The following is a 16,746-nucleotide window of genomic DNA, read 5'->3' as shown; positions in this document are numbered from 1 at the left end:
TCAGAAATGCACCATCCACACCTCCCCCAACATGTCACCTATACTGGTTTAAATTAATCTACAATGGATGCCTGTGGCCTCGCTCCCTTATCGTTATTGAGCTGGCCTGAGCCAACATGGATGGAGACGGGGCTGATAGCTATTGGTTTTGGACACCAAAGCTGACCAGGGGTCAATAAGATGCAGCCATTAAAGATTGCCCTTGCTTTAATCAGGTGGAAGCTTTAAACAGGGCAACAAACACAAATAGAATAGAGATCAGATCTTATTATCAACCTATTTTCTTACTTGTTAACTTTCTTTCTTGACATTGACAGTTATTGGAGGGACAACAGGAATGACATTTAGGAACCCAAGGAAACAAGTTAAACTGAATTTTTCATGTTTCTACACTTCAGAATAACATAGTCAGAGTTATTTTTACATTGCAATGGGATATAAATAAATAGCTTTTCCTAAAATTGGCCTAGTATTAAAATACTTGTAATTTCCAAACATAGGTGTCAACATTTGCTACTAAAATTAAAACCCTGTCTATAAAATTTGCTCGACGGACACGAGACAAACTTGATCAGCTGATCCTGTGTTGCCTCAGGTCTCCTCCGAGCGACTGTGTGAACAGACTGTCTCAATAAATTATAAATAGAGATGTTGGAATTTACCACCACGGATGATGTTGGAAAAGTGTAATCATGGAGGTACAGGTTTACACAAACACCAACTTTTTAAGCTAAACATTATGAGCTATTGTTGTCTAAATTTTCAAATTGTTTTCTATCATGAGATGTGAACCATCCCAGAAATGTTTCACCTCTGATAGTGCCGGCACTAAATAAAAAGACACTGTTAAAAATCAAAATGTAAAAATTATTAAATACAGCTTTAGTTGCAGCCTCTTCTTTCATAAATTGCATCTCACTTGTCTCAAAGCTTAAAATGTCCTCTGTTACTCATCTGCTTCTTTTTATGACCATCTCTGTCATGGTGTAGAGATATAAAATCAATGAAGAGTAATGACTTTTACCTGGACTCACCTCAGCAGTGTGCATGGAAAGTGTCTGCAGTATTTTCTACTATTTTTATTGGAATAAAAATTGAAAGAGACTATAATCAATATTTGCATTTTAACTATGGATAAAACAACGCTTGTATATAAAGGAGTCACTCATAGTGATGAACCCACAGAGAAATATCACCAAACTCAGCTCTATGAAGTATTTTAGCATCTTTCAGCTCATTATTTTGTTTTTTTAACACACAACTCATCTGTGTTTTGTTGACACTTACCGTTCTCATCAGCGATGTTATCAGTTTCAGCAGGCAGCTGTTTTTTAACTAAACTGCCTAAATAAACCCACCGTACAATACTGCATCAAACAGCAGAGCGAAAAAGTTAGTAACTGGCTGGTGAACATAGAGGAACAGGACATTTCCCTAAGGAGACGGTGGACACCAAAAATTGAGCTAAAAGGAGGGTGAATATTGACCTTACATTCACCAGGTGGCCAAAAACATGACCCCGAATAAATGAAAATGCTGATCTCTATCTTTTGCTAACAAGTTGGGCTTGTCAACTTAAAAGGTGCGAATATGTCAGTGTTGGCCAAAAAAGCAGTTGTAACAGGTTTAAATTAAAATCAGAAATGAGGAGTATTTTTGGCATTCCAAATTGGTTATTTTTAAGTTGTGACTTTTAACCATCCCAGCAGCGTACCTGATGATTGGTTGTTTGGTCCGTCACTTTGATGCAGACTGAAATATCTTGACAACGTCTGGATGGATTGCCATAAAATGTGGTACAGACATTGTTGGTCCCTGAGAGGATGAAGCTTAATGACTTTGTAGATCCTGTGACTTCTCCAGTGCCATCATGAAGCCGGCATTTTTCCTTTTTAGTGAAAGATTTCCAACCTTTGAACTGCCATGAAATTTGATAGATATTTATGTTCACCTAAAAATGAGACCGTAACATTTGTTTCTCCAATACTTTGGGTGCAAAACTAATGACATTCTCATCAGCCTCAGCTGTACTTTGTGTTCGGAGATGTTCAGGCAAATGTTAGCATACTAACCAAAGAGAAACATTAGCATCCTAATGTTAGCATTTAGGTCAAAGGGCCACTGAAAAGGCTCAAAGAGCTGCTAGCGTGACTCTTAGTCAATGAAAACAAAGCCTTTAGAACATTACCTAATTTTCCCAAAATGACATTCATGTTGAATATTAAACAATCCCTCAAATTTTATATTGAGATACAGATGTTGTGTAAATACTTAACAATCCTGCTCACCACTTGGCTAGATCCTTTACTGCTATTCTTACCAGATGCTCATGGTGTCATGACTGGCTTACTTGCTCATCTCAACTGGCACAACTACAGTGTCATAAATGAAGTGTACCGTTGCAAGTAATTAATCTCCACCTGACATTAATTGCTGTATCATGTAATCTGTTCTTATCACATATCTTAATGTCATTAATGCTCCAAAGTCCTCTGAAAAATGCTTAATTCCCCTCCCCTTTCAATCAGGTCTTAACCTTCGTCAGCATTTTTACAATATGTGAACTTGCTCTATCTTTTTTGGCATCATTCATGAACAAAAAAGGCAATGACAGCTTCCTTTTGATAAATCTTGTCCTTTTCATTGTTTTTTTCTACTTCTTTTCATGCCAAAGGGATAGCGATAACACATAAAACATCCATAACCAATGAATCATCTTAGGGCATTAAATCTCTCATATTCTGAGTAAAGTCGGATGCACTCAACAAGCCATTCATCAATATTAATGAGAAGCTTCGTCCTGAAAGAGCAAAAGAATAAAGCAATTTCTCTTTTATTGCAGAGTCTGAAGATTGGGGGAAAGTTGAGAAATCACTCTAAATACTTGAGTGATAGAATGAATGAAGGTTATGATTTCAATTGCAAACTTTTCCAATATATGTGTAGTCCGTAGGTGCAGAGTGCCATGGCTATTCAAAACAAAGAAAAGTGTCATTGTTTGTTCCAGACAGTCTTTATTTCAAAAGACGACTTTCTTTTGCTTTGGGTTCACAACACTGCTTTCAGTCTGTGTCTGTTAGTCATACTGCATCAAACACCACTGAATAATGAGACAGGATACGGCTGGTTTTTTCTACTTTCAACTTAGCAACAAACCCAAGATACAACACCACTCTGGGGAATAAGCCTATATTGATATAACACAGCTTTGAAATAAAAAGTTCTGGAGGAGGATCCAAAGATTGGGCAAAACTTTAATACTGCCAACCAACTTTAAAACTTACCTCTTTCATGAGAGAGACATTTGAAATGCGAATGTGAATATCAGTGGTTGTACAGGTCCTACATGTTATGAAATTCAAAAACGTGTTTTACCATGAGTGTGAGTGTTTGTTTAAAGAGCACTTCAAGTTTTCTCCTCTCCAGATACGTGGTCAATAAGGTAAAACTTGATTATTCATATCACACTTTGTGTCCTGTCCTTGTCATTTTCAGATCACGGATGTGTAACCCCGTCAGGTCCCAGAGTACTCTGTAAGGTAATTGGTGTTAAAGGTGTGTTGCACCTCTTCTAGCAGAGAGTGCATAATAAGTAAGGCTAGACCTTGCAGATGCCACCCCCAGCACCAAAGTCACTGCTGGCACCATTTCCATTTTTTCAATCAAGCCACAAAACTCATTTTTGGCTCTGTCCAGTCATGTGTCGCTGGTCGGGTGCGCGAGCCATTTTTCACTTCATGCAGCTTGTAAAGCAGCCATATGGAAGGGGGGACCTGGCTGCACCCACACTGGCTCATCTTTCACTGTCTCAAGGTCATGCGCTATTTATATATATTTTTAGCTGCTTTAAAAAAAAGTTTAATTAAACTTTCAACAATGTCTTTGACGAGGCAAAATAAATATACAAATCCATGTTTGTTTTTTCTTTCTTTTCTCATAAAACAACATTAATCACATCACATCATTAATGTCACTCCTGTTCTGGATGGAGTTAGCAGATTGTCCTTTGCTTCATTAGACTCTGACACTAATGAACAATAATTTACTCATGCTGAATCTGGGCACCCAAAAAGATTATGAATAAACAATGAAGATTTTAACAAAAGTGACATAGGTTTTCCTTTTGGCTCATCTTGCAAGTGTTAGGATTCTGACAAACACAACTAATGAGGTCTATAACACCAGAAAACATAATTTAGCTGACAATAGGCTAGCGAGGGGTATAAATTCCTGCACATTGTCAATACAACAACTGAATAAAAATCAGAAAAGCAGTGAGAACAGCCAAGCACTCTCCCAGTGAGATATCACCTTAATCTGTATCAGGAGGGATCATCTCAGCAAACCTAAAACCCATTTCCTTTCCATGCTCTGCTTGCATGCTATCTGTCTGGTTGACTTGTTTTTTATGTCCCTTTTGGAAAAGAAAGAGATACCAGCCACCAACTGCAAAGCACCCTCCTTTACCTCATCCAATTTGCAAAAAATGAATACTGCTATCTCCACGTAGCAGGAGGAAAGTATAGTTCCCTCCTTAACTTTATGATTTGATGGCAAACCAAAAGACAGTCCCTGAAAATGGTGAGTATGAATATGCTAAAGAACCCACCCTGAACAAAAGATCCCCTTTTTGTCAAATCATTTTCATTCTGTGTTGCTAAGTGAGCAGCATTACGACGAAGCTATTACATTCTCCACCTTGCCATTCTTTTCCAAACCTGCAGGGCAACATCCAAAAAATTAGTTACCATTCCACACACTGACTGCTGTGTGACAAAAAGAGCACCAGGAGCGATACTAATCACATCGCTCATTCACATGGAGAACAGAGACTTCCTCAGCTTTTCCTCCTCCAATTCACACACACACTGGAAGACCAGAAGCAAATTACACCTGATTTTGTCAAAGGCCATGTCATCAGATGCTATTACTCTGATATAATCGTGCTTGAGTTCTTAAATTGCGTGAGGAATAGTTGGAGATTGAATGAAAACGTTAAATCAGGTGATGATGTGGACAGGTCTGGCCAGTCAAAACAAATCCCAGGATTGATTTAGCTCTGTAGGATTAAGTTATGGCCCTACATGACAGCTGTTTTACTCTGCAGGCTATAAAGTGACCATTGGCATGCCGTTTAGATCAGCAAATTTAAGTATTGATGGATTCATTTGACTAAGGATCAGTCAGTGAAAGGGAACTCAGTTTGCAGGTGAAGGGACCTGCCAAAACCATAATGCAAAAACTGTGAATTTACATGTGGAAAACTGCCTCACCGTTTCCCCTGCGTGTTGACATCACAGTCCACTACGGCCCCGCCTCTTCACTCCGCTGATGCTGATCCCCCCCACCTCCACCTCCCTTGCATCAGCACCATTTCTGGCATCCTCACGGAGCATCGACAGAGGGAGAGCGAGAGAGAGAGAGAGAGAGGGTGAGGGAGAGGGAGAGAGAGAGAGAGGGAGAGAGAGACTATCTAGCCCCACCGAAGCGTCAGACGGCCGCCAGAGCATCCCGGTTACGCACTGTTTAGAGGCCCCATCGACGGATCGCAGCTACAGAAGAAGTCGACATAGCCGGGAACACGGCCACAGCTACAGTCAGTAATGGAGAGCCTGCTGGATAATCCAATGAAAGCCGTTCTATACTTGAAGGAGCTCACTACTATCGTGCAGAACCAGCAAAGCCTGATCCAGACGCAGCGCCAACGCATCGACGAACTCGAACGAAAGGTGGAGGACCTGATAGGAGAGAACCGACAGTTGCGGGACCCTCATCAATACGTCCAGCAGCCCACAGCTCCACATCATCATCACCACCATCACCACCACCCGACTCACCGTAGCACCAGCCCCCAGGCGCCCGCCCACCTCCATCAGCACCCGGGGAGCAACAAAGCTGCGGCTCACCTCGGCCAGCAGGAACAGCAGCAGCAGCAGATTCCTGGGCTATCGGCCCAGCCTCAGCAGCATCCGACCCCTCCTGCTCCATCCTCCCACCACCCGCAGCAGCTGCAGCTCGTCCCCACCTCGCCGCAGTCTCCCAAAGCGAGCCAAACCAGCCCGGACTCCGTCGAGGAGGACAAGAGGAGCCCCTGCTGCAAGTCCCTTGTTCCGCAGACTCCCACCACGCTCTGCCGATCAGTTGGACTGGCCAGGAAAGCGGAGTAAGTAGCTTTCATGCTGTGAACGCTGCAAAAAAACAATCACCACCTCAGCGAGAGGTCTACAGTAAATTACGAAGGCTCTTGAAATCTAGTTTCACCTATAGAACAAACAAAAATATAATTTATAATAATTTAATATAAGGGGAGTGATAGGCGCCAAAATATGCAATCTGAGTGTGGTCATTTGCCTTATTTCACATGACATGTTTATTAAAGTGTAAAAAATTGCTTTTTGTTATATCCTGTCTCATAAAACACACATTTAAGACACAATATTAGGCTCAGTGACCTAATGAGATGGATATTTTTGCAGTGTACCCAGGTCTGGCAAATGTTAGTCTAAATATAGTGAATGCAATTGGCCGGAAAACAATGTGGCATCCTGAAAGGCCTTGAGATATAATGTCAAAGCCTGTTAACAGGATGTCAACTGACATTTCATAAACATTTTAGAAGGAAGCTATCGAAGAAACAGAGGAAAAACATACACATCGATAAAAATACACACATTAATTATTCTGGGTGCACATTTACTGAAGTAGCCTAGATTAAGACACTGTAAACTGTCTGGTACGATATGTGCTCTGTACTGCAATGCACATGATTAACTTCACATCCTCTGACAAGCTGAGGCTTAATTTTTTGACAGGTAATTCAGGCCCCTCCTGTATTTTCACATTATTCACCGGGTTGCTCCCCTGTTCAATCAATTGAATGCTTAATGGATATTGATTCAGAAGGCCCAAGCTGGCATTTCGACAGTGGTGGTTTGTTAATTCTGCACCAAGGTGGACTGTCACTACTGTCTGTAGGACTTTATACTGGAGATAAACTGTTTTTTTGGGTGACTGGTAATAGAAGCAGAAGTTTTGTTAAATGCTGCACTGCAACATTTTGGTCAACTTGCAGTTGCAGCACAGTGCAGTGTTTTCTTTTACCCCCATGTGTTCCCACGCATCCACACTTTGAACGTGGAATGAACGGAGGAGTTTTAAAAATGCAGCTGTTTTTTAGGCTCGGCTGTGGTAGCAGTTTCACAGGTGCGTGCAGAGAGCGTGGAGACATTGTGAAAACATATTTTAAAACAAGCAAAGCACCATCTCCTAATGGCATATCACTGACTTTTATATTCACATCTTAGCATTTCAAAACACCTTCGATGGAATTTTTCTTGGACAGGCCACAGGTAGAAGATTATAACAGACACTAGTAAAAAGATGTTTCAGCAGGAGGACAAAGACAAAAAAGCAAAGACAGAAAGACATTAGAAACTGCTCATAAATCACATTACAGCCAGCCCAGAGGTACAAGTAAGCCTTGATAAGTTTGTTCACATTTGTTCGATTCATTTTGCTTATTCTCTTTTTGGGGCATGAAAAGGATTTATAGCTGAATTGATTAGTCGATTGATAGAAAATTAATCAGCAATAATAATTGATTAATCTTTCGAGCCATTTTTCAAGCAGAAATGCCAGACATTCCCCAGTTCCAGCATTTCAGTTATGCAGATGTATTGGTTTTCTGTGAACTGATAATATTTCGGTTTGGTTGTACATAACAAGCTATTTGAAGATATGAGCTTGGACGATAGATAATTAAAACAGGCATGTTTCACCATTTTCCAATATTTTATGGACTAAATGATTAATTGACTGAGAAATTAAAAGCAGATTAATACATCTTTCAGAATAATTGTTAGTTTTGGACAGTGCTAAAAGGTATATAAAGGTAGTCCTGATAAAATAATAATCTACTTACCCTCATGTCTCCAAAATTAGAAATTCAGCAGCAACTGTCATTTTGTATTTTTCAGATCTAAGCCTCTAATGGAGAGCTGAGGCAGTATAACATATCACAAAACACACATTCCTTTCAAGTGAAGATAACACACAAGTTGCCAAAAAAATCTTCTTGAATGCCTCACTGAGGAATTTAATGAGTATAAGTTAAAAGTGGAAGTTCTACAGTGGTGGCATCTGTTGGATGGGTGATGACAGGTGTTTGTATGCCTGCAATGTTCGTGTGTGTGTGTATAAAAATATTCACCTCCCTTTGAAGTTTTCTAGTTTTAGGGTCTCACCAAATTGAATTAAAGTCGACTACATACTAAGTTAGGTGCAGCTTTGGCAGCAGTTACAGCCTTGAGCCTGCATGGATAGGTCTCTGTCACATCTTGACACTGCAGTTTTGCCTTATTTTTCTTTGTAAAACTGCTCAAGCTCTGTCAGATTGTAAGGGGATCATATCCACCCTCCATTGGACTGAGATCAGCACCCTGACTCTGCCACTCTGGGACATTAACATTGTTGTTTTTAAGCTGTTCCTGTGGAGGATTGGCTTAAAGCTCATTGTCTTGCCGTAAAGCAAATCTTCTCCTAAATCCTTAGGTTTTCGTCCAGGATTTCCATACATTTTGCTGCATTCATTTTACCCTCAAACCTTCCAGGGCCTGCTGCATCTGGATAGCTTTTTTGATCATTGTCAAAAAAACACCAAAAACACATTTAATCCCCTTTGACTCAATGTTGTGAGACAATGAAACATGAAAACTTCTAATGAGAGATGAATGCTTTTTATAGGCACTGTATGTGCTTCAGAGCTGTCCGTGGTGCTGAATGTTCTGTGCTTGCCACTATCAAGGTCACATGAATTGCCTCACACACACACACATGCGCACAGTTACACACACAACGCAACGAGCTGAGCCCCATCTGTTCCACACGGCTGCATTTTGCATTGTTTCTTTTAATCCAGATTGATTTATCGTGCCATTAAGATATAATTCCTAAAGAGTGAGGGTCAGGAATAGTATACATTATCATGAATACTGAGGAAAAAAATGCTTTCACATGGACTCACACAAGCCCACACTCACAAGATATGAATTGCGTACAAAATAAATGTCATGGGGGATTCAATAAGTGGGTTCATTCGTGATTTACCAACCATGCCCCCTGACAGTTCTGCAGAATGATGAACAATGAGAGCGAGGGGGAAGAGAGCAAAAGAACACGAGAGAGAGAGCGTACTGTACACTCTTATCCCTAATGTAGAAAGCAGTGATACATGAAAGGCAGGCAACGTCAGGCAGCATTGTAATTTCCACTCAGAGAATTGATCCTGGCTAGACAAGATGGTGTATTGCTGAGCTGTCAGTGCCTCCAGAGAAGTGATACATTTCTGTTAACGAGAGGATGGCAGGGGCATGTCACAAATATACTAATAAGGGGTGTGTATGCTGTAAGTGTCTGTACGTTGCATGTGTTAATTCGTGAATGAGTGAGCAAGCGAGCAAGAAAATTAATAAACAAATGGATTACCATCTAAACCGCCATTTCCCCCAACTCACTATGTGTTTCTACTTGATTTCAAAGGGAAATGAAAATGAATTTTCAAAGCTTTAAATGAAAAAAATATATGCTCACTCACTCACATCATCATTCCTCATCTCCTCCTGTGGCATAATTTGAAGAATGCAAATCAGGGAAAAGTTGTTTCCCTTACTTACAGACTCCTGCTCTGGTGTAAGCTCAAACTTCTCAGATTGAGAAGTCTGAAGTGTTGCAATTGTGTTACTCAGTCTGAGAAAGATTGTTAAGGGGCCTGTGTGATCTGAGGGAAGCCTTCAGCAATCCTGTCTACTCTTCATTCCCTCCCACTCTTTCCGCTTCCATTGTTCCGATTCTCATTTTCTCCCAAACGTTGACTCCTTTTTCCCAGCCTACAAATGATACCTTTGTCCACCTACCTCATTACTCCTTCTCCCTCCTAGACTGTCCTTTTCCACATCCCTTCATCTAAACTTGCTGTGTCTTTTACATTTCTCCATTCCCTTCACCACCCCCCTGTTCACTTTTCCTGTTACCAGCAGCTTGTATTATTTTGGCCTTCTCTTCAGTCAGGATCAGTATTCAGCTCCTCAAACATTCAAGCTCTCTACCACTTAACCCATCCCCTGGCTGGACAGAAGCCTCCATGTCCACCCTGTCCTTTGGGTCTGCCAAGTGAATGTGTGTTAAAATGAAAGTGTAAGAGCTGGACCATGTGTTCAGGTGGGAGTCAAGAAGAGTGTCATAGGAGAGTACATAGAGTGTATAGAGGTGTATGTGTGTTTGATAGGCAGCAATCCTGTTGCCTGAGGTGGAAATCCCAGGGTTTTCATATAGCTCCAGGTGCTACTCTGCTGCTTCCCTGCCTCCCACACACTCTCACATATATATTAAACCCCTACACACAAAACACTCACTAATGCACTCAAACCCTAACATGCCACATGCCACCTGGCACCCAGCGTGTTTTCCCACAGTAGCCATGACTCCCTCTGAGCCCACCGTGCCCTCGTTTTCCACCTACTGGCCTCGTACCAACCAGAGGGCAGAATATATGCCACCTCCTGCCTGCGCCCTTCTCCTTAAGGAATAATGTGGGATGCACGCAAAGCATTTAGACACGAACACACATTCATATACACACATACAATGTTGCATAAATTACAGAGGAGCCCCGCTGAATACCTGCTGGATGCTGCAGTCTCTTCTTGTTTTAAAACTCTCAGATCAATGAGATTGGAGCTTTGCCAGCACAGGCTCCGCTAGTTATGCTAACCCTTAAGACCCATGCTGGCCTTGATCTCCAGGTACTTTATCCTTATTCTAAATCTAGACAATCTTTCATATAAATCTGTCACGGGACTTTTCTCTGGATAATATACTGAGGTTTTAATTTTGTAGAAGCAATGTGCAACCTACACAAGGGTAAAGTTCAGAGCCACACTAACCTCTGTTAACCATAAAGTGTGTATAAGATAAGTTAAAGGATGTGCTATTTTCATTTCCAGCTCTATATTTTTATTTTGGGACTCCACTAGAGTAGCTTTGCATGATTCACAGTTAAAAAACATCTTATTCATCTTATAACGGCCCTTTATGCAGCCCCTCAGTTCAGCCTCTGTCTATTAACAGGCAGTCTTAGCTACCTTCTCTTTAAGGGCCCCCTCACAATGAGCCCACTCTGTTCTGATTGGCTTAACTTACCGCTGCCATGGAAACTCAAAATTTCCTGCTTTGATGTTCCATATTAGAAGCTCTTAAATGACTCAATAACTGGATATTTTATTGTGAAGAATTTACAGGAAATCAAACATGTTCCTCACTAAATTAGTAGCTTCATTGACAGCATTAAAATCATATGATTTGGATATATTTGGAGCTCTTTGTTCAGCAGATTAATTAGAAATAATGCAGTTATAGTACAAACCTAAACAGCTACAGTGATGATGATGTTTGATGAAGCGTTGCAGGCAACCAGCACACCTCAAACAGGTAAACTACTCATTTTACTTTGTTGTGCTGTGTAATGGAGTCATGGCTCAGCATGACTACTCCCAAAACAATGGAAAAATGCCATAATGTTAGCAGAGTGAACAGAGCAATGAACTTGTGTGCTGTGTGGAGCAGATGATAATATAAAGAAATCCCTCAACAGCTGACATCAGCTCAGGCTGAAAAAAAGAAGAAAATAAGTTGGAAAACGAGTGTTCAAAGCAGCCGAAGCCAGTGCTTTCTGTTTACAGTGATTTATTCTTATGTTTACCTCATTATTTCACATTCATGCATTATTTGGCCACGTTTAATATGAACATCCAACACTGTAACATTATATATGACTGAAAATAAGGAAAAGCAGAATAGGTCCTCTTTAAATTCTCAGAAACCTTTAGAGTTAAGTTGGATGTTAAATTACTCCTCACTTTAAATAACAAGTACTAGGTTGTGTGTTAAAGTGCCTAAAAAGACCTATGTGTGCCTGATGAATACTGACTTCTTCTCTTAGAGACTAAGAAAATAACACAATGTTGTTGTAGTGCTGGAAATTAAAGGGCAGGAAATCTAAATGAATGGTTGGTTCTATACATTTTAACTTTGATACTGAAGTCAGTGGATTCCATCTCATCTCCCGCCAACCTTGGTAGGGATGCACCAATACACCTTTTTACTGAGGACCGATGCTTTACAGTGCTTTGGAATCTTCCTACCTTTCTCTGTGGAAATCATTGAAATAATTTCATGTAAGGTAAAATGATGCCAGGGATTGCTGTGGCCCTGAAAACTGAGTTGGCGACCCAGGTGGCAGCGTTAATGAAACTATAATGACATTCATAAAGAAACTGTGGATCAGTCTCATCATGGCTGGTACGCAGTTTGCTTAGTCAGGTCATCGGCGCAGACACTGATCCAGTAGATTGGATCGGATCGTTAACTGCTGTATGACCCCAATCTCTCACTAACCTTAACTTTTTAACATGACCCCAATTGATTTCTTTTAAGTATTTTTGATTTGCCAAGCTTAACCAAATCTTAACCACATGTGGAAGACCAGAAAAAGCTCAGAATATGGACCATTTTGGATGGATATGACAAACAGCCTATTCTGTAATTTGGATTTATGCTGGGCAATATGATGTTGTTTCTGAACATGTGTATGGATCAAGTTATTTTCTCCCTTTGAACTAAAAGAGCAAACCAACCAAAGCACATTAAATTATATGATGAGGTTTTATTTGGACTACTTTGTACTGTACAAATGGTCCTAATAAAAAATGCTGGCAGGGAGATCTGCAGACTAGACATTGTACAAGACATTGTTAATAGTGTTTTTAGTGTATTTTTCAGTACTGCACAAATGAAAATCTGTTCACCTCTTTTGTTTATTTAGGAGGCAGATATCTTAAAACCTCAGCAAACAAAAACCTGTATCTGTGTAGCTCTAAACTACCAGGGTATTGAAAAACTGAATATTTAAGGAAAAATATGACAAATTATTTTTTCTGGAGTGAGAGTAATCTTTTCCTTTCTGCATGTTTGTCTCTCAAAACACAATTGGGAGAGATTGAGAGAGACACAGATAAGTGGGTGATGGATATGTGGGGTCAAAATGGACACAGTGGGCCATTCTGTACTTGCTCTCTCTCTCTCTCTCTCTCTCTCTCTCTCTCTCTCTCTCTCTCTCTCTCTCTCTCTCTCTATCTCTCTCTCTCTCTCTCTCTCTCTCTTTCTCTGTTCGCGTATATCTCTCTGTTTGCCTTCTCGGCAGCATTATCTCGAGAGAGGTGGAGTCGTTTCTCCTGCAAACCTCTGCTTCCTCTCCCCTCCCTCTGAATGGGAATCACGTCTGCTCAGTTATGACAGGGTGACTTGGCTCTGCTTCTGCTGGAATCCAAATCATGAATATCACATTTGGTGCGTAGTGCTTTTAAATTGCTTCATTTCTCAGAGGATGTAGCTGCCGGGTGATTCCTTACTTCTTGGTAGAATATTAGCTGTTTTCATGCACAAGTTGAGCAAGGCAAAAACAGCCCCAGTTGACGGTAATCCAGCCTTGTGTGCATTTAAGTGTATGTGTTAAGCACTAGGTTTGTTTCTATGTTGGGGTGTTAAAATGACATGAGAACTGCTGATGTAAGGGGATATTTGGGAAATGTTTGTTTCTTTTTTCATTTATATGTGTGTGTGTGTGCAGGAATCAAGGTTGTAACTTGTTTGGAGTTGGGATCACTGGACACTTCTTTTGTTGGTTACATGTTGACTAAATTGGAAAGCATTATTAAATTGAATAGTACTGTACAAAGTAGTCATAGATATGGCTGCTGTACTATCTTTGCAAATGGTGTAAAAGTATATCAAACGTGTCCTCCTCATACACTAATCTGGGTGTTAGGTTTGATCCTCAGCTGACTTTTAATGACCATCTATGCATATGCCATCTATGCACAACCTCTTTTTACCATCTCAAAAACATCTCCAAACTCTACCTCTCTGTAACCTTGTCAATGCAGAGAAAGTTATCCATACCTTGATCTCCTCAAGGCTGGACTACTGCAGTGCACTCTTCACAGAGATCCCAGGCAGAAGCATCCAGAAACTCCAGGACAACGCTGCTGGGATCCTGATGAAAGTGCAAAATCAGAGACATATAACACCAATTCTGTTTTCATTGAACTGACTCCCTCTCTCCATCAGGAGGACTACAAAGTCTTCAATTACATGCTACTCACATACACTCCATCTATGGACAACATACATCTCCCTACCAACAGCTTGCTCCTCTGGGCCTCCAGTACTAAGCTTTGCACCATGGGGGATCGAGCCTTCTGCTGTATTGCCCCATGCTTGTGGAACAGCTTTCTTAATCATTCAGGGCAGTGCAGACCATAGACTCTTTTAAAAAAGGCCGGAATTTATATAGGAAGGCTCTTTCATCTGAACTCTTATTACTATTTTCTTTATGTTCTCTATGTTATTAATTTTGTAGCACTTTGAGTTTCATTATGAATGAAAAGTGCAGTACAGATTAAATGTATTATTTATTATTACTATGTGGACGTACTGTATAAGGATCAAGTACCTGACCAAAATGCAAAAATCAAGCAAAAATTCTTATCCATGTCACACCTCATAACTATACTTACGGAATAGTTATGAGTCAGGGAATCACCGTCGATTACAATTAATCTCAATGGGTAAATGAATGTCTGTACCAAATTTGATGGTAATCCATGTAATAGTTGAGACATTTCAATCAAAACCATAAATGTCAACCTTGTGAGGGTGTTAGAGGAAAAATCAGGGAATCACCAAACTTCATAAGATTCACATAATCTGGGCACCAAATATATCTGTAGCAAATTTCATCACAACACATCAAATATTTGTGAAGATTTTTGAGTGTGGACAGATCCACACAGCCATCACTATAGTCACGCCACCAGCTTGATACAAATACAGATATAAACATGGATTTGTATTGATTGATTTAGTAATTATGTGTGTCAGTTCTAGCCAGGAGCTTTTGATAGATGGCTATTGTGTTGCCAGGTTTTGTTCAAAACTGCAGGGAAAGATGATTACAGAGAATGTAACACGGTTGCATACATACAAAAACAGAATGACAGACAGGCTAAATAATTAGACATATTAAAAAGCAGGACAGGAACAGAATACTTGCATAAAACATGTGATAAGCCCCGCTGGGCTGAGGAGTCCAAATGTTGTCCCACTTTCCTCACAACTTGGAACAGTTTCTTCTCAGTGTCCTCTATGATCCCCAATCAATTACAATGACAAAGTTTGGCTCAACCCTGTTTTTTAAATAACATGGCTCCCGACTGGCAGCCCTGAAAGACAAACGTGTCCTCCTTGTCCTTGACGCTTCCAGATGCTTCAGATGACATCATCTTTTGTATGTAAATATTGCACATTCAAGTTGCAGGTCTGTGTGAATTTGAATGTGTTTTTGTCGTTTGTCATCTTACACTTGCATAAGATGACAAAGTGAGACACCTCTGTCATAGTTGGAGATAAATTATTCACACTTTTGATTGATGCATTCCATTTATTCCTCATGCAAATTAACAGTTGGTCTAATGAGCAATCAGCAGATAGTGTATGTCATTAGTATGCAATCTACATTTGTCAGAGTTGTGGTTGCAAATGGTAATGACAACAGTGTTTGGATTCCTTTTATGTAGATGTTCTGATGAGTGGCTGCTGTGAAAGGTTAGATGAAAATGATGAATAGAGCGGGAGAGAGTGGGCATCCTTGAATGGTCCTCCTGTGCAGTGTGAGGCTTTGTGAGGTTTGTCCCTTTGGTGATGACAGTGGCTGAATAAGCAGTGTACAGAATCTTGACCCAGTTAATAAATGATTCCCCAAAGCCAAATCTTTCTATTGTGGTAATGAGAAATTTCCAGTTTAGTCTATCAAAAACTTTTTCTGTATCTAAGGTGGCTATGATAGTACAGGCCTGTTGTAATGATGAATAGTGCATTAAATTTAACAATCTATGTGTGTTAACAGATGTGTGTGTACCATTTATAAAGGTTTGATTTGATGATTTTTTTTTATCCATGTTGATTAGAGAAATGGGACAGTAATTTGATGGCAAGGTTGGGTCTTTGTTAGGCTTTTGGAGGAAGGTAATTGGGAGTGTGCTCGTGTTTGCTGGAAATCGTGAATTTTATTTTTATTTCAGTCATTAATTTGTTGAATAGCGGAGCTAGAATGGACTAGAAGCAAGGAAGCCATTGGGTCCTGGTGCTTTGTTATTGGGCATAATATTGTGGGCAGCGGAAAGTTCATCCTGTGCTATTGATGAATCAAGTATGTTGGATTGTTCTTTGATGTCGTTTTGACTTGGGTCCTTTTCAGATGAGATGAGATTGGCGTAAAAACATGTAAAGATTTTTATTTATCTCTTAGGGTGAATTTGTGGGATTTCATTTGATATGCCAAGTATTTGATTTTTTGTTCCAGTCCAGCTTCTTGTTTTTGTGCTTCCTTTATTTTTTATAAAAGGAGAACGGAATTATTTTAGCTCTCAGTACTGCACACGAGAGTTTGTGATGACTTTGGGGAATCATTTATTTTTATGAAGGCCCATTCTTTTTTAATGTCCTGTCAAACTCAGAATCTTTGAGAAGAGATGTGTGAGTAACATCTCGTGATGGGTTCATATAGATTCGTTGTGTCCCATGAAATTGTTTTGGGGGCATGGTTACTAATAATGATAGGGTGAGTCTGAAATA

The 16,746-nt window shown here is 40.1% G+C and overlaps 1 protein-coding gene across 3 annotated transcripts in view; it reads left to right on the top strand.

The window, feature by feature from the left end:
- The first annotated feature begins 5,603 nt into the window (after positions 1–5,603).
- iqsec3a (IQ motif and Sec7 domain ArfGEF 3a) overlaps positions 5,604–16,746 on the top strand; it is a 99,050-nt gene continuing 87,907 nt past the window's right edge. For all 3 annotated transcript variants that reach the window (XM_062443750.1, XM_062443748.1, XM_062443749.1), the window contains exon 1: positions 5,604–6,163. In XM_062443750.1, the coding sequence (XP_062299734.1) occupies positions 5,604–6,163 (560 nt within the window). The remainder of the gene's footprint in view (positions 6,164–16,746) is intronic.

The sequence above is a fragment of the Scomber scombrus genome, chromosome 22 (assembly GCF_963691925.1).
Source record: "Scomber scombrus chromosome 22, fScoSco1.1, whole genome shotgun sequence".
In the NCBI taxonomy this organism is placed as follows: domain Eukaryota; kingdom Metazoa; phylum Chordata; class Actinopteri; order Scombriformes; family Scombridae; genus Scomber; species Scomber scombrus.
Note: the sequence above shows the minus strand (reverse complement) of the source record. Positions and strands in the feature narration are given on the sequence as shown.